The sequence below is a fragment of the Saccopteryx leptura genome, chromosome 2, assembly GCF_036850995.1.
Source record: "Saccopteryx leptura isolate mSacLep1 chromosome 2, mSacLep1_pri_phased_curated, whole genome shotgun sequence".
Taxonomy (NCBI): domain Eukaryota; kingdom Metazoa; phylum Chordata; class Mammalia; order Chiroptera; family Emballonuridae; genus Saccopteryx; species Saccopteryx leptura.
The window spans coordinates 364,365,253-364,387,659 of NC_089504.1; the positions used below are offsets into that span (position 1 = coordinate 364,365,253).

The 22,407-nt window shown below is 55.3% G+C and overlaps 2 protein-coding genes across 6 annotated transcripts in view; one reads left to right on the forward strand and one right to left on the reverse strand.

Annotated features, from left to right (window-relative positions):
• Positions 1-26: 26 nt before the first annotated feature.
• Positions 27-13,181, forward strand: ZSWIM7 (zinc finger SWIM-type containing 7). 2 transcript variants are annotated; one of them, XM_066364962.1, is made up of 5 exons: positions 27-256; positions 2,661-2,682; positions 4,198-4,300; positions 10,044-10,148; positions 11,879-13,181. In XM_066364962.1, the coding sequence occupies exons 1-5, from the start codon at positions 166-168 to the stop codon at positions 11,990-11,992; spliced, it is 435 nt and encodes a 144-aa protein (XP_066221059.1). In that variant the 5' UTR covers positions 27-165; the 3' UTR covers positions 11,993-13,181. The 2 variants fall into 2 exon arrangements, with proteins under 2 accessions (XP_066221059.1, XP_066221058.1); XM_066364961.1 differs by lacking the exon at positions 11,879-13,181 and having other exon boundaries at positions 10,044-10,389.
• A 440-nt stretch (positions 13,182-13,621) lies between these two features.
• LOC136392635 (adenosine receptor A2b-like) overlaps positions 13,622-22,407 on the reverse strand; it is a 244,372-nt gene continuing 235,586 nt past the window's right edge. For all 4 annotated transcript variants that reach the window (XM_066364981.1, XM_066364980.1, XM_066364982.1 and 1 more), the window contains one exon: positions 13,622-14,702. In XM_066364981.1, the coding sequence (XP_066221078.1) occupies positions 14,018-14,702 (685 nt within the window). In that variant the 3' untranslated portion in view covers positions 13,622-14,017. The remainder of the gene's footprint in view (positions 14,703-22,407) is intronic.

The window sequence follows — 22,407 nt, forward strand, 5'->3', positions numbered from 1 at the left end:
GCCCGCGAGGGGTCGGAGACCGTGACGTCACTTCTCCGCGCCCTATCCACGCCGCGCCAGGACGTCACTGCCCCGCGCCGCGGCCCCACCGGTGCTGGTGATCCCCACAGGTGTCGGCGCGTCGCTCCCGCTGGGTGTGCGGGGCAGGTCGCGTCCCGCAGAGCTATGGCCGTCGCCTTACCGGCGGCCACACTGCCGGCTGTCGTGGAGGAGCTCCTGAACGAGATGGCCGCGGCGGTGCGGGAGAGCGCGCGAAGTACGAGTCCCCGGGGTGCGCCGTGGCCCGGGCACCGCCAGCGGGGAGGCGAGAGGCGGCGGTCTCTGTGCGCCCGACCCCGCGCTCCCTGCTCGCGGTGCTTTTTTCCCCTGTGGATCTATCGCCCAACCTCCTGGTTCATAAAAGTTAAAAAAAAGAAAAAGAAAAGGAAAGGAGGGGGAGGACAGAGGGAAAGAAGCGAGGAAAGCTGAATTTGCTAAGGAATCAGTAGCTCAGGTGTCCGGTCAGCCCCTCCGGGGGAGGCAGGCGCTCCGCCGAGAGCCAGGGACTGAAGCGCCCAGCGCTGCCAGGCAGCACGTGAGCAGGCTCCCGGGAGGGCGGAAGGGGTGGGGGCCTTCCAGGGGCTTCTAGAAATTATTAAACGTCCCTGTATTCTTTTTTCTCAAAACATTATGTTAACTTGAATCCTCTTAAACACTTTGTCCAGCAATTATTTTAGGGCCATGTAACGCCGGTGGGCAAGGCAGGCAGGTTCACACCGGGTTGGGGCGGACGGTATAGGAACCAACCAGCCGAACGGGGAGCGTTGGGTCACTGCCGTATTATAGTCTCCCAACGGGAACATGAGCGAGCAGGCAGGGGAAAACCGCTTCTCAGGGCAGCAGGGACCGAAAGGCTCCTTGCCCTGGCGGGCAGTCCGCCCTGAATGAAAGCACCGTCGCCTCACATAGACCATATACACCTGGCTCTGCCACGTGCTCACGCACTAATCATGCAAAGTGCAAGCCTGACACAGCTGATTGCCCTACAGGCCACAAAACCCAAATGCATAGGCAATGAAGAGTAAATCTGAATGCATGCATACCTTTTTACCCACTCTGACCAGCAGAGGATGCTCTGTGGCCATGTTCGCCAAAACTACCAAGATCTCAAGATCGTTTTAAGGGGATACTTATAATCAACTGCATCGACTTATTAGAACTACTCAACCAATGTAAAAACGGCCATTTTAATAAATAGCAGATTCGACCTCCAAGCTGCCGCTGCTTATTCACTTGGAAGTCTTGTTTCAAAAAAGATTGCACTGTTTTTAAAGAATTGAGAAGAGCAAGCCAATCTTTTTTCTCATTGCAATGAAAACTAATGCAATATGTAGGCTTAAAAGATTAGGCCAGCCAGGTATTCAAACTATTCTGATCCCAAAAAGGGTAGGGGAAAAGTCAATCTGTCCTCGGCTCAAACTGGCTGCTAGAAGTGGGCTCTGTGTCGGAATGTATCAATCCGTGCACTGGGACAGTTTTGAAGACTGCCTCTTGACACTCGGCTCAGACACATGGACCACTGCCATCGAGCCAGGCGTCTTTCCAGCAGAACTGTTGTCTGTTGTTTAAAAATCTTTGTACTAGTCACATACTCTTCCTGACCCCCATCCTTCAATGGCAGGGTTTTTTTTAGAGCAAGAGTGAGTTTCCATTTGTGTAACGATGTAAAAAACCCAGTCACCGCTGAGCCACGTAGGGAGCTATGATTACTTCTCCGTTCCTGTGTAACCTTTCATTTCCCTGGAGTCACAGCTGTCAGGGTCGTGTGTACTTGCATGTTTAGTTTTCTACGTATTTCTCCCTAAGTCAGCCTCAAACTCGTCCTCGGTGCTCTAAACCTGTACTCGAGACGTTCAGGTGAACCAGCTGTTTTATAAATTTCATCTTCCTAGCCGGACTGGCTGCTCTCCGGGCTGTTTCTTGACTCTCCATTCACCATTATTGTCCTGGGAAAGCCCATTACCAGCGTGGAACCTTATGCTTCGACAGTGTTCTTTTTCTTGGTTTACTGCTTCAGAGAGCCCATACTCTAGTAACTTCCTGAAGAAAAGTACATGAGGTGTGCTTTTTTTGAGACTTGGCATGTCTGGAGAAGTTCTCTTTCTATACTCACACTTAATTGGTAGTTTGGCTAAGTAAGGATTGAATTATATGTTGGAAGTAATGTATCTTCAGGCTTCTGAAAACATTATTCTACTAACTTACAGCTTTTTACAGCGTCTTATTTCATCAGAGCCCCCCTGTTTCATCCCCACCTGCAGAGGTTTCTGGTGCCACCAGTATCTGAGAGCTGGAGGGCAGTGGGTGGTGGATTCTGGAGTGTCAATCGGGTCCTTGTCATTGCTTGGTTCTCATCAGTAGGATTCAGTTTTCTCAGGGCTTGTACATTGTTTTCCAACATATCTTAGATGTTGTTTCTCCCTGTTGTTATCCTTGGGAGTTTATGCTTTTAAAAAAATATCTTGTTATTGCTTAGTGAATACTGGGAAGGAGTAAAATTAGACACAGATTTCAACCCAGCACGTTACACAAGAGTCTTTTTGGTTTTAGACTTTTTAAGATTTTAATGTTTGCAGTCACTGGTTAGTATGATTAACTTTCTTCCCATCTCTGTTTTACAGTTCCTGATGAGCATCTTTTATCGTAAGTATGGATCTATCCTGTGGTGTGTGGGGTCTTTAGTCATTAGTGTATTTTAAAAGCCAAATCCTTTCAACATCAACTCTTGATTTTAAAAAATATATATTCTTACTAAACTAGGAACAAGGTTTTCCTGGCATGATTATCAAAAACCTATTTCAAGTGGATCGCCAAAACTGTATTTGATTGTACAGGGCATTCCCACGTTGTCTGGTGTGCCAGTTGAGTTTACTGTTGTTCGAAAACTGTAGCTGTCACAAGAAATTAGAGTTATACCTATTTGCAAGGAAAGACAATTGCAGTTATTTGTAGGTGAAAAAAAAGTTACCAAAAAGCCCACAATATACCTTTTGTTTTAAAACTTAGAACACAAAACCATATATGTAACATATGTCTGTGTATACATGTACGTGTGAACATCCGCACACGCAGTGCTGCGTATAATAAAATATGGCAACGTTAACCGGAAGGAAACCAGCAAGTGTTTGTGGTCGTCTCAGAAATGACGGGAAGTTGGGAAGAAGAGGAAGCATTTCGGGGCATAAAGAGAGCTTCTGTGTTTGTAAATAATGTGAACGTTCATTCTGGAGGATTGCTTACATGGATTTTTGCTGGATTATTATTTTTTTCCAAATGAAAATGTATTAAATATATATATATATATATATATTTTGTATTTTTCTGAAGCTGGAAACGGGGATAGACAGTCAGACAGACTCCCGCATGCGCCCCACCGGGATCCACCCGGCACGCCCACCAGGGGGCGATGCTCTGTTGCAACCAGAGCCACTCTAGCGCCTGGGGCAGAGGCCAAGGAGCCATCCCCAGCGCCCGGGCCATCCTTGCTCCAACGGAGCCTCGCTGCGGGAGGGGAAGAGAGAGACAGAGAGGAAGGAGAGGGGGAGGGGTGGAGAAGCAGATGGGCGCTTCTCCTGTGTGCCCTGGCCGGGAATCGAATCCGGGACTTCTGCACGCCAGGCCGATGCTCTACCACTGAGCCAACTGGCCAGGGCCTAAATTTTTTTTTTTTTTGTATATTTCTGAAGCTGGAAACGGGGAGAGACAGTCAGACAGACTCCCGCATGCGCCCAACCAGGATCTACCCGGCACGCCCACCAGGGGCGACGCTCTGCCCACCAGGGGGCAATGCTCTGCCCCTCCGGGGCGTCGCTCTTTTTGCGACCAGAGCCACTCTAGCGCCTGGGGCAGAGGCCAAGGAGCCATCCCCAGCACCCGGGCCATCTTTTGCTCCAATGGAGCCTTTGCTGCGGGAGGGGAAGAGAGAGACAGAGAGGAAGGAGGGGGGGGTGGAGAAGCAAATGGGCGCTTCTCCTATGTGCCCTGGCCGGGAATCGAACCCGGGTCCCCCACACGCCAGGCCGACGCTCTACCGCTGAGCCAACTGGCCAGGGCTAAATTTTTTTTTTTTAATGGCTGCTGGTGACCCTTTGGACCCCCAAGCTCCTGAGTTGAGTTTGAGAGTCAGGCCGTCTAACCCGAGGCCTTTCTGTTTCACAGGCTGAAGTTTATCTTCGGCTCAGCAGCCCTCCAGGCCTTGGACCTAGTGGACCGCCAGTCCATCACTCTCATCTCATCGCCCAGCGGGAGGCGTGTTTACCAGGTAGACAACTAGTGGTTGGGACTATCTCAGCAGAAACCCCTTGGGACAGAATGTTTTCAAGAATCTCCATGGTGGCCCTGGTCGGTTGGCTCAGCGGTAGAGCGTCGGCCTGGCGTGCGGGGGACCCGGGTTCGATTCCCGGCCAGGGCACATAGGAGAAGCGCCCATTTGCTTCTCCACGCCCCCCCCCTCCTTCCTCTCTGTCTCTCTCTTCCCCTCCCGCAGCCGAGGCTCCATTGGAGCAAAGATGGCCCGGGCGCTGGGGATGGCTCCTTGGCCTCTGCCCCAGGCGCTAGAGTGGCTCTGGTCACGGCAGAGCGTCGCCCCCTGGTGGGCAGAGCGTCGCCCCCTGGTGGGCAGAGCGTCGCCCCATGGTGGGCGTGCCGGGTGGATCCCAGTCGGGCGCATGCGGGAGTCTGTCTGACTGTTTCCCTGTTTCCAGCTTCAGAAAAAAAAAAAAAGGAAATCTCCATGGAGACTGAGCAGTGGTGGTGCAGTGGATTGAGCGTCAGAGCCCGGGCCCGTTGGAAACCCAGAGGTCGCTGGCTAGAATGCAGGGCACATCAGCATGAGTGTGGGCAAGATTGCAGGGTCGCTGGCCAGAGTCCAGAGGTTACTAGCTAGAAGCCCAAGGTCACTGGCTTGAGCCCAGGGTCACTGGCCTGAAGCCTAAGGTCGTTGTCTTGAGCCCAAGGTTAGTGGCTTGAACAAGGGGTCATGGGCTCAGCTGGAGGCACCTCCCACCCCCAGTATCAAGGCACGTATGAGAAGCAACCAGTACACAACTGAAGTAAAGCAGCTACGAGTTTAGGCTTCTCATTTCTCGCGCTTCCTGTCTCACGGGCGGGCGGTTAATGTCTGTGGAAGCTGGTGACCAGCTATAAGTTGTTTTCTGCACTTGTTGAAAAGCATTTGACCCAACTTAGTAAAATTAGTGTATTAGTAATTAAAATAAGTATGAGCTATTCACTCTATGTAGTAGCAATGTATAGAACCAGCAACATATGGAAGGGCTCTTTCTCCAATCTGATGGAGTGTCGTTGACAGTTCCTTTCCCGTTGATCAGAGGTACTCTCCCCACCCCCCAATGTACTGACATCTTCAGTTTGTTCGTTATCTCTTGCTCACGAGCAAAAGCCAAAGTGCCTCTGAAGTTCTTCCACGAGCTCGTGTTCATCAGAAGTGATCTTTTGAAGCTGTAATCAGGGAGTACTTACTAAGGGTCAGACTGCACTGAGTCCACTCGGACCTCAGCTCCGCCCTCTGGCGTGGAACGCAGGGAGATCTGTGAAGTCACAGCCTCTCACCAGGCTCTGAGTCACTGGCATGTATTTTTGATCATTCTCAGCGAAAGCCCAGCCACATGTGTTTCAGGGAACTGAGATGCAGAAAAGTAACAGTCACAGGTGGCAGCTGGGACTCGTAACTGCTGCCCCACACTGCCTCTCTCTCTCTCTCTGTCAGCAGTGGGCCCGATCCACCCAGCCTCCCCCCCCCCCCCCCCGCTTCAGCTCCGGGGGAAACCCTAAGTGCAGCGGACAGAAGGAAGGGGAGACTGGGAATGAGACAGAAATATTGGCAGTGGTTTCCAGAACGCTGTGACTGGCTTAGGAGGGGCTGAAGAAGCAGCTGTCAGCTCCTGTAAATGCAGTGCCGGCCTTGCTGGAATCAGGCGGGGGAGCTTTTCCGTGTTGGTTCCGGTTGATTTACAAGGAGCTCTGCTCAGAGCTGAGACCGGGTCAGTTCATTCTTAGGGAGTGAGACGTGAGCAGAGCCCGCTCGGGCAGCAGGGCATCTGCTGAGTGAGGTAACTTGCCGCTCCACATAGAGCGTCGTCGGGCTGACCCGGCCAAAGCGGCATGCACTTCCTCGTGAAGGAAGGTGGGGCCACGAGTGTTGAATGCTGTAGTTAAAACTCCTGGGCTGTATTTACTTAACAGGCTGCCTGTGAGAATTTCCTCCTGGTGATCAGTAATCAGAGCTGTTAAATGTCTCTGCCTGAGGCGGTGTTTTCATTTTCTTTCCTCTGTTTTTATTTTTTATATATATTTATATATAACTAAAATACTCTAAGAAGGACCTTTGAATTTTTCTCACATCCTTTAGTCTCAGACATCTTTGTCTCGTTTGTAGTCTTTTTTTTTTTTTTTTCCTTTTCATTTTTCTGAAGCTGGAAACAGGGAGAGACAGTCAGACAGACTCCCGCATGCGCCCGACCGGGATCCACCCGGCACGCCCACCAGGGGGCGACGCTCTGCCCACCAGGGGGCGATGCTCTGCTCCTCCGGGGCGTCGCTCTGCCGCGACCAGAGCCACTCTAGCGCCTGGGGCAGAGGCCAAGGAGCCATCCCCAGCGCCCAGGCCATCTTTGCTCCAATGGAGCCTCAGCTGCGGGAGGGGAAGAGAGAGAGAGAGAGGAAGGAGAGGGGGAGGGGTGGAGAAGCAGATGGGCGCTTCTCCTGTGTGCCCTGGCCAGGAATCGAACTTGGGACTTCTGCACTCCAGGCCGACGCTCTACCACTGAGCCAACCGGCCAGGGCCTGAGTTGCTTTTTTATTGACATGTTTGGTTCGCCTAGGAAGGGGGATGTATCAGTCAGGAGAGGCTAAGTCATGCTGTGGTAACAAAGACCCCAGAATTTGAAAGGCTTCCACAGTCTCGTGTGTCCTTCACACTACACACCCGTTAAGAGTCCATTGCTGCTCCTCTCTGAAACATCTTCACTTGGGGATCCCCGCTGGTGGAGCGGCCCCTCCCTACTGAGCCCCCCCCCCCCCCCCCCCCGTGGACCTCATAGCAGAGGGAAAAGGGGGCTGGCGTGCACCACTCTTCAGTGCTCCTGCCTGACTACACACAGGTGACTGGCTGACGCAGGTCCCAGCCAGCCGTCTCTAACAGAACAGGGCAGGAACGCGTGCTCCCTCTCAGGGCGCGGCACTGAACACGGAGAACGATGAATAACACGGCTGTCCACTGAGGGTCCTGAGGCTTGGCGCAGTCATAAAACCACCTGTGAGTGGATGGAGCTGGGCCCTCCTTAGAACCTCACTGAAGTCTCAGCACACTGCCCCAAGTAACCTTCATACACTTCCAGTTATGGGTCTGAGTAGCCTCTTTTATGCCTGTTTCTTTTTAAAGCTCCTTCCTGGAATAAACATTTCAGACTAGGACTGGGAGAACTGGGAGCAACTGCTGTAAGAGCTTTTCCCACCAAAGAGTAAAGCAATTAAAGTAGATGATCCCCGAGGTCAGTTTCCAGTTCCAAAGATCGCTGGCTCAGATGGTTGCTGTGATCGGGTTCATTAATTGTTCCCTGCTAGAGAGGAAAAGAGCGCTTCCTAGTTTGCTATCTCTCTGGTATTCACTGCCTCAGGCGACTGAACAGAGCTGGAATTTCTCCCCATCTCTGAGTCATGCATTTATTCTGCATAATCCAGAGCGTATTCTGATAGCTTGGAGACCCACAATAAGAAGGAACCAGTGGCCTGACCAGGAGGTGGCACAGTGGATAGAGTGTCGGACTGGGATGCTGAAGACCCAGGTTCGAGACCCCAAGGTTGCCAGCTTGAGCATGGGCTCATCTGGTTTGAGCAAAAGCCCACCAGCTTGAGCCCAAGGTCGCTGGCTCGAGCAAGGGGTAACTCGGTCTGCTGAGGGCCCATGGTTAAGGCACATATGAGAAAGCAATCAATGAACAACTAAGGTGTCGCAATGCACAATGAAAAACTAATGATTGATGTTTCTCATCTCTCTGTTCCTGTCTGTCTGTCACTGTCTATTTCTCTCTCTGACTCTCTCTCTGTCTCTGTAAAAAAAAAAAAAAAAAAAATTAAGAAGGAACCAGTGGACCAGCCTGCCAGGGGCTTATGCTAGAGAAGAGAGAACAGGAGACAACTAAAAGCTGAAGACATCTAAGATTTATTCATCGGTACTAGATTGGAGACCCAAGAATTAGTCATGTTACTTGCTGGGGTTGGTAGGTTTTCTTCCAGGATTAAGTGGAAAATGCTCTAATGTTCTCCCCTTAAGTTTCAGTTTTCCAAGGCGTATTAGGGTAATTCCTCCACTGATCCTTCATGGTGTAGGTCAGGGGTCTCAAAGGGTCGCAAGTTTGAGACCCCTGGTGTAGGTAATGTGTTTTTAAAACAAGTCAGTCAGGGCCTCGAGACTGGAAACGATGTCAGATGTTACTTTTTTTTGATACCTGCTTTGTAATTGAGGCTTAAGTTTTTCACGGGAATAGCAGGCATCTTCATGCCTGCAGTAATTGGCCATTTCTGGTAACCTAGCAACCCCTGAGGAATTCTGTTAAGTTCATCAAAAAAACAAACAAACAAAACCGTCGGTGAAACACTGGACGTCTGGCGGAAGCACAGCGTGTGGACGCTGTGGAAGCCTCACCTGCCGCTTTACTTTTCTGTGGGGGAGAAGGAGGGAGGACCCTTGGGAGTGGGCTGCAGTATTTTCCAAAACACAAGTTCTGGCCTTTCCGCTTAGATTGCCATGTTCAGCCTGAAACTAATTTGAAAGTCGTCTGGCAGATTTCTAAGTGGCAGCTCACAGTAAAACAACCCAGAGGGTGTGTCTGCTTCCTCAGTTCTAATCTTACACTTCCAGTCTGGAAATTACCTGTAGGGATGAAGCTCTCAACATTTTTGTTTCTGGCTGTTTGGTGACAGAGACTTAAACAAGTGATTTCTCCAATAAGTTTGTCACAATTGCATCATATTTTCCCTGCGCATCTGCTTTTGTTTCTTGACTGCCAGCAGGATTGTTTTTGGACAGGGCTCGTCCCAGCCCCTCACGTCTGCACGTCTCCCTCCCAGCCTCCGGATGAACAGGCAGACCCGGGCTTGCCTCCTCTGGGCCCTCCGTCCTGAGCAGCTGAGTCATCCGTTCTGCAAGCGTCTTTATTTCTTTATTGGTTCTCCCTGCTCTCAAATGCTTTTCAAAAGCCTCTTCCCAATCCCTGGCCGGTTGGCTCCGTGCATAGAGCATCGGCCCAGTGTGTGGACGTCCCAGGTTCAATCCCTGGTCAGGGCGCACATGAGAAACGACCATCTGCTTCTCGCCCCCTCCCTCTCCCTCTTCCCCTCCCGCAGCCAGTGGCTCCATTGGTTCAAGCGTTGGCCCCAGGCCCCAAGGATGGCTCAGTTGAGTCAAGCATCGGCCCCAGACAGGTTTCCGGGTGGATCCTGGTTGGGGCACGTGCAGGAGTTTATCTCCCCTTCTCTCACTTAAAAAAAAAAAAAAGCCTTTCCCACTTCCTTCTGAAACCTTTCTGCCTCACTGCTTAACCATGACACAGTGTTCCCACTGTCTTAAGGTGTGCGGTGGAGGCTTTTAGAAGTCTGCACATGTGCTGTGAGGTACCAAAGGTTAAGTGAGAAGTGCCACACTAACGGGGATGAGGGAGCACCCCCCACCCCTTCTCAGTCACCCCACGGAGCCAGCCCTCGGCATCACTAGGCAGAGGCACGCCAGGGTCTGTGTGGATGGTTTCACCGTCCCGAAACTCCTCCGTCTGTGTCTCACCCTGTGAGGTCCTCCGGCCGAGCACCGCGGAGGGCAGAGTCTGCATGCAGGGGGCTGGGTCCCACTTCTCTGTAAAACATCCTGGGCAGTCTGCCCAGCGACTCGCCCACCCGAGTCATCCAATAAATGAGATAAATGTGAGGGGACAAAACCTTTTCCCAGCATGGGCGCCTTTTGAAATCTGATCCCATCTCCTTGTCTCTTCCAGGTGCAGGGAAGTTCTGGGAAGACGTACACGTGTCTGGTGTCCTGCCATCACTGCTCGTGCCCTGCATTCGCCTTCTCCGTGCTGCGCAAGGGCGACAGTCTGCTGGTGAGCACGGAGGGCGCTGCCTGCTGCGGTCGGCTGTCGGCCGGGAAAGGGTCTGCCAGCCCTCCTCACGGCCCGAGACCTGCACACGAGGGGAGTTTCACTAGGTGTCGAAACAGCTGTTTCTTGTCCTCGGCTTCCGTTAGCCATCTCTTGGGTTTGCCCTCCTGAAATGCTGTCGTTTTTAGAAATGCATCAACCCCAGTTTTTTTTTGTTTTTTTTTTCTGAAGCTGGAAACGGGGAGAGACAGTCAGTCAGACTCCCGCATGCGCCCGACCGGGATCCACCCGGCACGCCCACCAGGGGCGACGCTCTGCCCACCAGGGGGCGATGCTCTGCCCCTCCAGGGCTTCACTCTACCGCGACCAGAGCCACTCTAGCGCCTGGGGCAGAGGCCAAGGAGCCATCCCCAGCGCCCGGGCCATCTTTGCTCCAATGGAGCCTTGGCTGCGGGAGGGGAAGAGAGAGACAGAGAGGAAGGAGGGGGAGGGTGGAGAAGCAAATGGGCGCTTCTCCTATGTGCCCTGGCCAGGAATCGAACCTGGGTCCCCCGCACGCCAGGCTGACGCTCTACCACTGAGCCAACCAGCCAGGGCTCAACCCCAGTTTTTTATTTAAAAGGGTGGGGGGAGACAAGAATCCTGGGAGTTGGCACCGGGGAATCAGACAGCCCAGTAGAAACATGGACTAAATTGGACGCTGGCAACTGGCCTGTCCCCAGCGGCAGCCGTGAGGGGCTTCTTCCCGCTGCAGGTGAAGTAGTGTGCACTGAGCCACGCGTGACTCGCGTGGGGCAGGACAGCACCTGGATGCCCTGGGAGTCTCAGGCATCCGGAGCCTCGGGCAAGGGAGAGGACACACCCACACAGCCTTTACTGGGAGCAGGGGCGCCACCCACTCAGCAGGCGGCTAGTTTTTAGGCCTTGCTGAAGAAGAAAGTAATGGCAGCCATTCCGTTCTCCCCTTCCTTTAACTGTAACGTCAGTAAACATCTTGGGAACCAGGTGGCACACTGGGTCACCCGCCGTAGGACAGGCCACATTCCTAGCTGAAGTGCCCGAGGCTTACCCCACCTGTACGGTGACCCAGGTCGACCAGCTGTGTGTCCTGTGACACAAGGTCCCACACAGAGCCTCTCCCCCGAGGTGTGTACAGGCTGCTGTGTGAGGGTTCCAGGGTTCCACCACATCCCCCCCCCCCTCCCCCCCCCCCCCCCCCCCCCCCCCCCCCGTCCCCAGGAGAACAGTGTCGAGGCTCAGACTGCAGACGGGGTTAGACGGGATGACGGCTGTCACGCTGTAGGTGGTGGATTTAAATGAGATCATCTGTGGAACACTAACGACACGTAGCCCAGGGAATGGCGTCCTTGCTAGGAACAGCTCTCAGATGCTGAAGAAAGAAGGGGTGGAGCACAGGCTGAAACGAGGAGCCAGTCGGTCCTACAGCGAGCCCGTGCCAGCCCGTGTCCCAGAGCAGCAGACTGAGTCCGACGTCCTCTGTGCCCCTGCCTGCCAGGGAGGCCTCTGTCTCGGTTACCTGCAGGCTGCAGGCTGGGAGGCGAGGGCCCGTCCTCGGTGCCCCTGCCTGCCAGGGAGGCCTCTGTCTCGGTTACCTGCAGGCTGGGAGGCGAGAGCCCGTCCCTTGTGCCCACCCCGCCCCTGTGGACGGCAGTGGCGCTGGGATGGCGCGGTTGGCCCCGCCCACCAGCCCCTCACGGCATGTGTCTCTGCAGTGCAAGCACCTGCTGGCCGTCTACCTGAGTCGGGCTATGGGGACCTGTCAGGAGCTGAGCATCTCGGACAGGCAGCTGACTGACATCCTGATGCAGAAGCCGCAGGAAGCCTAAAGGGACAGACAGACTGGGTACCACTGCTTTTCAGACAGAAGTCCCAACACGACAGCCTTAACCCTCTCGTGGTCCACAGGGAAGAGAGGTGAAACATCTTCTAGAAGCTTCTTGTTGCAGTCCCTTCTCCCTCCCGGACTGTAGAAGGCGCTGTGGGTTGGAACCTGGGACGTGTGTACGGTTTGAAGCCCCGTGAATGTTTCTTTGTGAAAAATAGGAACCAGCCTCTAAGCTCTATGGGTAAAAAAAAATTCTAGCTGAAAAATCAAGCATTTTAGACTCAAATAAAGGGTAATATCTTATCCACAATTAGATTCTTAAGTAACTAAAGTGCCAGTAATTTCTAAGAAGTCAAATGGTAGACAGAAGTGGATGGCCTGACCCGTGGAGGCGCAGTGGATGGAGCATCAGCCTGGGAGCTGAGGACTCGGGCTCGAGACCCCGAGGTCGCTGACTTGAGCACAGGCTCACCAGCTTGAGTGGAGGGTTGCTGACTTGAGCCTAAAGTCGCTGGTTTGAAGCCCAAGGTCGTTGGTTTGAGCAAGGGGTCACTGGCTCGGCTGGAGTGCCCCCTCCCCCCCGTCAAAGCAGTGAACAAACAGATGAAACAGATGATTTCACAGCCTAGGAAACCCCCGACCATGAGGTGCTAGCGGATGAATGGCGTGTGCAGAGGCCCCAGGTGTGGCCATGTCTGTGGCTGGCAGAGCCTTTTGTTACAGTGAGGTGTGGCAAATAAAACCTCGCCGAGGCTGTGGAACCCCCTTTTTCACCCGAGTGTTCACTGCTTCAGTGGCTTCCGCAACCCCAAGACCCTTCTGCTCCTTGGGAGACCTTACAAGCAGTCTTCAGGATAAAGAACAAGGTGTATGCAGCTCTGTGACGAGCCAGCACAGCGTCCTGAGCTGTTCTTCTGAGTTTTATGTCTGTTTCACACAACACACCTACACTGTGTGTGATTTTACTTCGTAAGAATCTTACCCTTAAGAGCTATCAAGTTGGCAGAGCTTGAAGTTGGGAGAGAAGTGAAATGGACTGCTCGCTCTGGGAGGGAAACCGACCCTGGTGGCAGGAGGCCCCTTTCTCTGCTTCCTCCGGGGTCGTGTGCTGAGATGGAGAAGAATGTCACCCAGATTGTTGGGGTGTTCCGCTAGGAGACGGTCATGTCCCTGAAGCAGTAGTAGTTTGTTTGTTTGTTTGTTTGTTTGTTTTTTTCTCTTTTTTTTTTTTTTTTTTTTTCATTTTTCTGAAGCTGGAAACAGGGAGAGACAGTCAGACAGACTCCCGCATGCGCCCGACCGGGATCCACCCGGCACGCCCACCATGGGGCGGTGCTCTGCCCACCAGGGGGCGATGCTCTGCCCATCCTGGGCGTCGCCATATTGCGACCAGAGCCACTCTAGCGCCTGGGGCAGAGGCCAAGGAGCCATCCCCAGCGCCCGGGCCATCTTTGCTCCAATGGAGCCTTGGCTGCGGGAGGGGAAGAGAGAGACAGAGAGGAAAGCGCGGCGGAGGGGTGGAGAAGCAAATGGGCGCTTCTCCTGTGTGCCCTGGCCGGGAATCGAACCCGGGTCCTCCGCACGCTAGGCCGACGCTCTACCGCTGAGCCAACCGGCCAGGGCCAGTTTGTTTGTTTTTGATGAAAGAATTATACTTTAATTTTTCTGGTCTCCTCCTTAGAAATAAGTGTATCATTTTTAGTATGTTCAACTGTCCAACTTTTATTTTTCCATTGCCTGTAAGTTTAAGGAAATACTGGTATAATAGTTCACAGTGTTTTCACAGTAAAATAGTTTCACTCATTTTCTACCATGAAACAGGCAGACTTTAAAAACAAAACATTCATTTACAACTCATTCAAGCTGTCAGCCTCCTGCACACAGTACGAGCGACCAGACAGAACCATATGTGTCTATGGATGCCGGGAACCCGTTACGTGTGCAGGTCAGACACGTGGGAACTCCCGGGAGGTGCTCGCCGTGTGCACGAGAGCACAGCTGTCTTCCACATGTCCTGTCCCTCTGTTCATGGTGACCTTGTGCCTTCTCGACGGGGACAGGGCCGAGGTCGCAGGCCCCTGTCCAGAGCAGGCGGTGCCCCAGCCTGCCCACTGCCGCTCTGGGAGACCTGCGTCCGGCAGAGCACGTACCTGGAGATGATCCCGTGGAAAGTGGAGCGGAAGTCCCGGTTCCTGTAGGCATACACGACGGGGTTGACGACCGAGTTGGCGTGTGACAGGAGAATGGCCACGTTCATGAGCCACTTGGACTTGTTCTTGACCACCTCCTCCTGGAAGAGGGTGACGCAGTTGATGGTGTGGACCGGCAGCCAGCACAGGGCGAAAATCCCCACGATCACGGCCAGCGACTTGGCGGCGTGGACCTCCCGCCGCAGGGTGGTCCTGGAGTGGTCCACCAGCTCGGTGCGCCGCAGCTGCCGGCAGGCCACCGCGAAGATCTTGACGTAGATGACCAGCATTATGAGCAGCGGCAGCAGGACGCACCCAAAGAAGTTGAAGTACACCATGTACTCCATGAGGACCACGTTCTCAAAGAGACACTTCACCCCGGGGAAGCTTGGCTCCGTGCAGTTGGGGATACTGTCTGCGCTCCTCCTCCACAGGAAGGGGGTCAGTCCGATGCCAAAGCTCAGCACCCAGAGGACAGCAATGACTCCTCTCACGCGGGTCCCAGTGACCAGACTCTTATATCTGTTCAAAAGGACATTATCTGATTAGTGTCAGTTTACAGCACTCTGCAGCCCAGTCGGGGCCCCCTCTGCTACGGCTCTGTGGCCTTCTGCTCGCCACCCGACCAAGACACGCAGACAGGTAGGAGCAGCGTTGCCCTAACGAGCCCTAACTTCGCGGACTTACCGACTCACCTCAATGTAGCGAGGAATTACGGTCAATGAGGACAAGTGCAGAAGTCTCTCGGGCGCTCTCAGCCACCCAGGTCCTGACCTCTGAACCCACGTCTCTAGGGCGCTCTCAGCCACCCAGGTCCTGACCTCTGAACCCACATGTCTCGGGCGCTCTCAGCCACCCAGGTCCTGACCTCTGAACCCACGTCTCTCGGGCGCTCTCAGCCACCCAGGTCCTGACCTCTGAACCCACGTCTCTAGGGCGCTCTCAGCCACCCAGGTCCTGACCTCTGAACCCACATGTCTCGGGCGCTCTCAGCCACCCAGGTCCTGACCTCTGAACCCACGTCTCTCGGGCGCTCTCAGCCGCCCAGGTCCTGACCTCTGAACCCACGTCTCTCGGGCGCTCTCAGCCACCCAGGTCCTGACCTCTGAACCCACGTCTCTAGGGCGCTCTCAGCCACCCAGGTCCTGACCTCTGCACCCACGTCTCTAGGGCGCTCTCAGCCACCCAGGTCCTGACCTCTGCACCCACGTCTCTCGGGCGCTCTCAGCCACCCAGGTCCTGACCTCTGCACCCACGTCTCTCGGGCGCTCTCAGCCGCCCAGGTCCTGACCTCTGAACCCACATCTCTCAGGCGCTCTCAGCCACCCAGGTCCTGACCTCTGCACCCACGTCTCTCGGGCGCTCTCAGCCACCCAGGTCCTGACCTCTGCACCCACGTCTCTCGGGCACTCTCAGCCGCCCAGGTCCTGACCTCTGCACCCACGTCTCTCGGGCACTGCCCCAGGGGTGGAGGCCACCAGCGAACAGAACACACAGACACCTTTACTTTGACAGGGACTCACGTTCTAGTAGGGGCAGACAGGTGACAATGACAGACGTGGGTACTGAGGGCTCTAAGCAGGGGAGCGGTACTGACTCATGTTTCACAAAAGCTCACAGGACGGAGACCACAGGTGGACTTGGAGCGTCCAGCCATGATGGCGGCACAGGTAAACACGGTACGTCCCACCTCCCACAACCACATCCCAGTAATGACTCAACTGCAGGGCAGGCTGCACGGAGAACCGCCTGCAGCCGGGCTGAGCTCAAGTCCTAGGGCTGAGGACAGCCAGACGAGGAGGAGGGGCAGAGATACGGAGTGGGCTGCTCACACCCACACCCACGTGGGGGAGCTAAAAGTAAACTGGAGGGACCCGCACTTTCCCGCGTCCTCTGCGGCCACGGGGCGAGGATTTGGTCGCTGGTGCTGAGAGAAAACCCTCGGCGTCCTTGCCCGGGGACTGTGCCACGGGGCAGCTGCCACTCAGTGCCACAGAGAAAAACCACCACAACAAAGCCAAACGGGGGGCTATCTCAGCTGCACAGGTTCCCCCTAAGAAGCCAGGGGTCCCAGCCACACCAGGCTCCCCAAGCCAGCCTTCTAGTGCCGGGAAAAGAGGCCCAACCCGGGCGATGACAGCGAGAGGGAATGGTGGCCAAGGTCAACAGAGGTGGAGGTGGGGGCCAGTCCCAGGGATCCTCTTAAAGGGCCCACGCACGGACTCCGCGTGGGCTCACTCCCCGAGCTCCAGCGCTGGGGCAGCAGTTTGAAAGGCACCAGGGACACCTGGGGGGAGCTGAAGTGTCCAGCGAGGGCTGGGGGCAGCCTCCTCCCAGACGGAGGTGCTGGCCGTGTCCAGCGAGGGCTGGGGGCAGCCTCCTCCCAGACGGAGGTGCTGGCCGTGTCCGAGGGCTGGGGGCAGCCTCCTCCCAGACGGAGGTGCTGGCCGTGTCCAGCGAGGGCTGGGGGCAGCCTCCTCCCAGACGGAGGTGCTGGCCGTGTCCAGCGAGGGCTGGGGGCAGCCTCCTCCTAGACGGAGGTGCTGGCCGAGGCCGCTGTCCTTTGCTGAGCCCTCCCCCCAACAGAACCACCACATCAGAGTCTCCATCAATGTGGCTGATACCGTGTGGCTCACCCGGGTGATTCCCCGAGACCTCACCACTCCCAACTGGCAGGACCACCCAGGCTGGTTTCAGTGGATTTTCCATACAAATCCTGGCCCACACTGCAGTCCCTCCTGAAATCCGTCTGGTTCTCAAACAGCACACAAGCAGCATCGAGCCTCCACGTGTCCCCTGCAGCTGCCGAGTGGCCCCAGGGGCGGCACTAGGGGCAGCCGGCTGTGGCTCGAAGCTTGGCCGACCCAGGCACCTCCCAGCCCAGCACAAGGAGCAGATGCAGTTGCTTTGCAGCTTAGGCTGGGTGGTCACGAGCAGGGCACGGGCAGTGGTGACCTCGGCCTGCACCTCCCGTGGACAGCTCCAGGCCACACTGAGCACCACGCAGCCACCTGCAGGAGGGACACACACGAGGAGCAGATGGGGCGGGCCCCAGGTCTCTGCTGAAGTGAGTCCCCCCCAGGGTCAGTGCTGGGGTCACAGCCAGTCCCCAGTACCCGCTGGCCTGGTGGAGGGCGTGGGAAATCTCTCCCATTGACCTGCCGACAGGAATGAAGACAACTACAACACGGGCGAACGCAGAGGGCCCAGCTCGGGACAGGAGGCCGCCCCACTGAGACCGGGAGACACGGCAGCTGTTCCTGATACACAGAAGCAAACAGGGAAGCAGCCAGATGAGGAGATAAACGTGTCCTGGACGAAAGAACAGGACAAAACCCCAGAAGTCAATCTACCAGATGCGGAGTTCAAAACACGGGCTGTAAGGATGCCCCACGAGCTGAGAGGAAAGGTAGAGGCACTCAGAACTCCAACGAGAACAGGCAGGACCCATCGAAACGGAGACAGAAGACAGACACGCCGACCAGCATCCCCGAAAGGAAGAGCGCCTCACAAGGAATCACCAGTAGACAGGTGGGGCAGGGTCGTGGGGCAGACCACCAGTAGACAGATGGGGCACAGAGCACACACCTCCAGGGGCCCTGCTGCAGGACTGCACCCGACTCCGTGAGACTGCTCACCAGTGTCGCCCCAATAAATTCAATAGAACTCTTCTTTTATATTGAAAAGAAAACAAAGCAAAGCCAGAAGACAAAGCACATAATACAACCAGGGAAACAAAAGAAAAGAGAGAGCAAAGGTTAACTTGGAGCAGGACAATAGTGCAGATGGTAAAATAACCGCTCTTCTCACAAATCCCTGTCCCCTGCCCCCGCCCGGTCACCCAGCCTTCCCCAGGCACATCTGCCCTGGCCCAAGCTGCCCGTGGCTTCCAGGAGCCCGCACCTGCCCAGCGCGTGGGAACTGTGGACTTGCAGGAAGAGCTCCGCTACCCTCTGGGCAGCAGAGGGCGCCGCCCTGTTGGACAGCACACCAGACCCTCAGGAGAAGTGTGGGCTCCAGGGACAGCAGGACGTTCAGCCCTGGGGCTCCGGCTCCATGGTGGCAGCATGGCGTCCATGAAGCCCATGCCGGGAACAAGGGAGGAGAGGAGACGGTCAGGGATGCTGTAGGAAGTGGACAGGTGTCCCTGCACTGGGCAGGGTGCTGGATGAGGTGCCCCCTGGGGTCTCTGGCATCTGATGCAGGTTCTGGGGACCTCCTGCCACTTCTCATCTCCCCCTTCTAGCTGTGCCTCTCTTTTCCCTGAATGCCCCCTCCCCTCGGACCCCCCAGGCCCCCCCCCCAGGCTCCCAGACCCCACCGCTCGCTCTCTGGGCGCCAGTGGCTCTCAGAACACTCTGCATGCACGTCCAAAACATTCCTGACAGGAGGGGCCGTGACCTCTCCTCCACCTGCCCCTGTGCCAATCCGTGCCCGTCTGTGGAGGACACTGACCGCAGCAGTAAGGTCAAGGAAGCAAGACATCCATCCCGAGTGTAGAAGTCAATAAAAGGCCAAGGGGAACGAGGGAAGGAAACATGGTGGCTCTACTATTCCAAACAAGCGGGTTCAGTTCTAGAACGCACAGAACGGGGGTTCTGTGGACGTCCACGTTCTGGTAAGTGGCCATGCCCCACTGCTGGGCAGGGCTGTGTCTGGCCCACCCATCCTCCATGTAAGGGGCTCAATGGCTAAGGGGACAGAGAGAGTGACAGTCACACGGAGGGAATCAGCAAGAGGGAACAGTGTGGGCACTGGGGTTACATAATCCACGCGAGAGCCGCCAGGCCCTGAACAACAGCTGCTGCCCTAGCTCTGCAGCAGGGGCTCCACAGCCACCCCGGGCGGGGACACGGAGCCGGGCCAGTGCAGCCGGGGACCGGAGCGTCTGAGCTCTGCAGCAGGGGCTCCACAGCCACCCCGGGCGGGGACACGGAGCCGGGCCAGTGCAGCCGGGGGCTGGAGCGTCTGAGCTCTGCAGCAGGGGCTCCACAGCCGCCCCGGGCGGGGACACGGAGCCGGCCAGTGCAGCCGGGGGCTGGAGCGTCTGAGCTCTGCAGCAGGGGCTCCACAGCCACCCCGGGCGGGGACACGGAGCGTCTGAGCTCTGCAGCAGGGGCTCCACAGCCACCCCGGGCGGGGACACGGAGCGTCTGAGCTCTGCAGCAGGGGCTCCACAGCCGCCCGGGCGGGGACAGAGCCGGCCAGTGCAGCCGGGGGCCGGAGCGTCTGAGCTCTGCAGCAGGGGCTCCACAGCCGCCCCGGGCGGGGACACGGAGCCGGGCCAGTGCAGCCGGGGGCCGGAGCGTCTGACCTCTGCAGCAGGGGCTCCACAGCCGCCCCGGGCGGGGACACGGAGCCGGCCAGTGCAGCCGGGGGCTGGAGCGTCTGAGCTCTGGCGTCAGGAGAATGGGGGTCGTCGAGGCTGCAGCACCCAGCTCAGTGCTGGGGCTTTTCACCCAGACACAAGGTGTGCGAAGCACTTTACAAACACAAGTAACTACCTAAATAAAGGCTGCGGAGTTCTGTCCCGGCTCCTCAGAATGGTTTATTTAGGGACTTGGTTCTCTGTGCCCTGCCCAGCTCACGGGTCTCCCCATGGCTCTGTTGCACAAACATCACCACTACAAAGCAGTGTGCACGTTCTCAGAAAACCTCCCATTCTCACAGCAGCACACAAATGATAAATAGCAGGACTCACGTGAAAACGGGGTCAGGACAGGCCACTCAAAACCTACAAAATGCCGTAACTAGAGCACTGATAAAACAGCTTAGACCACCCAGGTGCAGGTCAGCTGGGCTAGGAGGATGCCACAGGGACTGTTTAAAAATGTACCCCGAAAATGTCTAATGGAAAACCTGGCAAAGTTTTAATTAGGGCAAGGTCCACAGGTGCCAAGACAATGGGATGGAAGAGGCACTCGGAGCTGGGGACCGTTGTTGAGCTGGCCACCAGCCGGGACCGCGGTCGAGAGGCTGGGTGACGGCGTCTGGGGCACGGAGGCCCAGGTCCGACACTGCTTCCCCTGCCCTGTCCCCCAGCGCCCAGAGGGGCTCCTGCCACCCCGCCCTCAGACCGAGGGCTTTCCCCTGTCCTGACAAAGACGGCATGGCTGCTCCCAGCACCCTCTGCCTGGGCAGAGCCAGTGAGCCGAAGCAGCAGTCTGCTCGGAACCAACAGCCTTCCCCGTGAGCCAAAGCAGCAGTCTGCTCGGAACCAACAGCCTTCCCCGTGGACCAGTTCACGTGACAGAAATCCAAGCCAAGGAAGAGCGGTCGGTACTGAATAGGCACAGCGCCCCGCGGCGTCCGTGATGCCCACGGCACACCACCCACATGACTCCGTCTGCTGTCCCTGCCTGCGGAGCCACGCACGCCTGAACGGCTCTGTCTGCTGCACACAACACACCGCGTATCCGGAACACGCAGCAGTGGGCCCAGAGGAGCCAGAAGACATCAGGAGGGACATAGTGTCAGATGATGTTAACCTTGGCCACCTAGTTATTGTGGTGTCTGCCAGGTTTCTCCACTTGAACTATGCTTCCCTTTGTCAGTAGCAGGTATCTTGGGGTAGATGCTGTAAGACCTTTCTTCCTTCCTTCCTTCCCTCCCTCCCTCCCTCCCTCCCTCCCTCCCTCCTTCCTTCCTTCCTTCCTTCCTTCCCTCCCTCCCTCCTTCCTTCCTTCCTTCCTTCCCCTTCCCTTTCTTCCTTTTCTTTCTTCCTTTCCTCCCTTTCTTCCTTCTCTTTAAGATTTTATTTATTCATTTTAGAGAGGAGGGAGGGAGAGAGAGAGAGAAAGAGAAGGAGGGAGGAGCAGGAACCATCAACCCCCACATGTGCCTTGACCCGACAAGCCCAGGGTTTTGAACCAGCGACCTCAGCGTTCCAGGTCAACACTGTATCCACTGCACCGCCACAGGAAAGGCCGAGACTTTGCTTTTCATCAAACTTTCACCAATGAGTTTTAGCACCTATTGATGAGTGTTGCCTAAATTAGTTATTACTGTGATAGTCGCCAAATGATGATTTGCTTAACCCAGTCATCCCTTACTCATCAATTAGATGGCATTCTACCATATGCAAGAGTTCTCCTGCCTGACCTGTGGTGCTAAGTGGACAGAGTGTTGACCTGGGACACTGAGGTCCCAGGTTTGAAACCCCGCGGTTGCCAGCTTGAGCGTGGGATCATAGACATGATCCCATGGTCACTGACTTGAGCCCAAGGTCACTGGATTGAGCAAGAGGTCACTGGCTCAGCTGGAGCTTCCTGGTCAAGGTACGTATGAGAAACCATGGATGACTAAGCTGCCATGACTACGAGTTGACGCTTCTCATCTCTCTCCACCCTCTCTTTCCCTTCCTGTCTTTCTGCCTTTCTCTCTCTCTCTCAAAAAAAAAAAAAAAAAAGTCTGACCAGGTGGTGGTGCAGTGGGGTAGAGCATCAGACTGGGATGCGGAGGACCCAGGTTCGAAACCCCGAGGTCGCCAGCTTGAGCGCGGGCTCATCTGGTTTGAGCAAAGCTCACCAGCTTGGACCCAAGGTCGCTGGCTCCAGCAAGGGGTTACTCAGTCTGCTGAAGGCCCGCGGTCAAGGCACATATGAGAAAGCAATCAATTAACAACTAAGGTGTTGCAACGAAAAACTGATGATTGATGCTTCTCTTCTCTCTCCATTCCTGTCTGTCTGTCCCTATATATCCCTCTCTCTGACTCTCTGTTTCTGTAAAAAAACAACAAAAAAAGTTCTCTGTTCCTTGCAGAGGCCTGGAAGAAATGACACTCCAGTGATAATGAACACACACCCCCAAATCTTGTCTTTTTTTTTTTTTTTTTTTGTGGGAGAGACCAAGAGAGAGCGACAGAAACAGGAAGGGAGAAGCATCAGCTCAGAGTTGCAGCATTTTAGTTGTCCACCAATGGGGAACACATACCTTGCAGACAGGTATAACCAGTGCTCAGGTCACATCTACCAACCACCTACCAACCACAGGACAGACTGACATTGCCTTCTCGTGGGATGCCCTGGAATGGATACAACGTTGTGTAGTTGGCATGCCAACAGTAAAGGACCAAAAATGTTTATCACGAATCTAATCATAAGGTAACAACCAAACCAAATTAAGGGACTTCAAAAATATCAGTGTCTTGAAAGAGAAAATAAAAACAAAGACTGAGGGACTATTCCAGATTAAAGGACACTAAAGGAACTAAATGCAGGCATGCGCA

Bases quoted from the DNA above. Each gene is read 5' to 3' on its own strand.
- ZSWIM7 (XM_066364961.1), top strand. From the start codon at position 166: ATGGCCGTCGCCTTACCGGCGGCCACACTGCCGGCTGTCGTGGAGGAG. The intron at 2,683-4,197 runs GTAAGTATGGAT...TCTGTTTCACAG, and splicing joins CCTGATGAGCATCTTTTATC to GCTGAAGTTTATCTTCGGCT. The intron at 4,301-10,043 runs GTAGACAACTAG...TGTCTCTTCCAG, and splicing joins GCGGGAGGCGTGTTTACCAG to GTGCAGGGAAGTTCTGGGAA.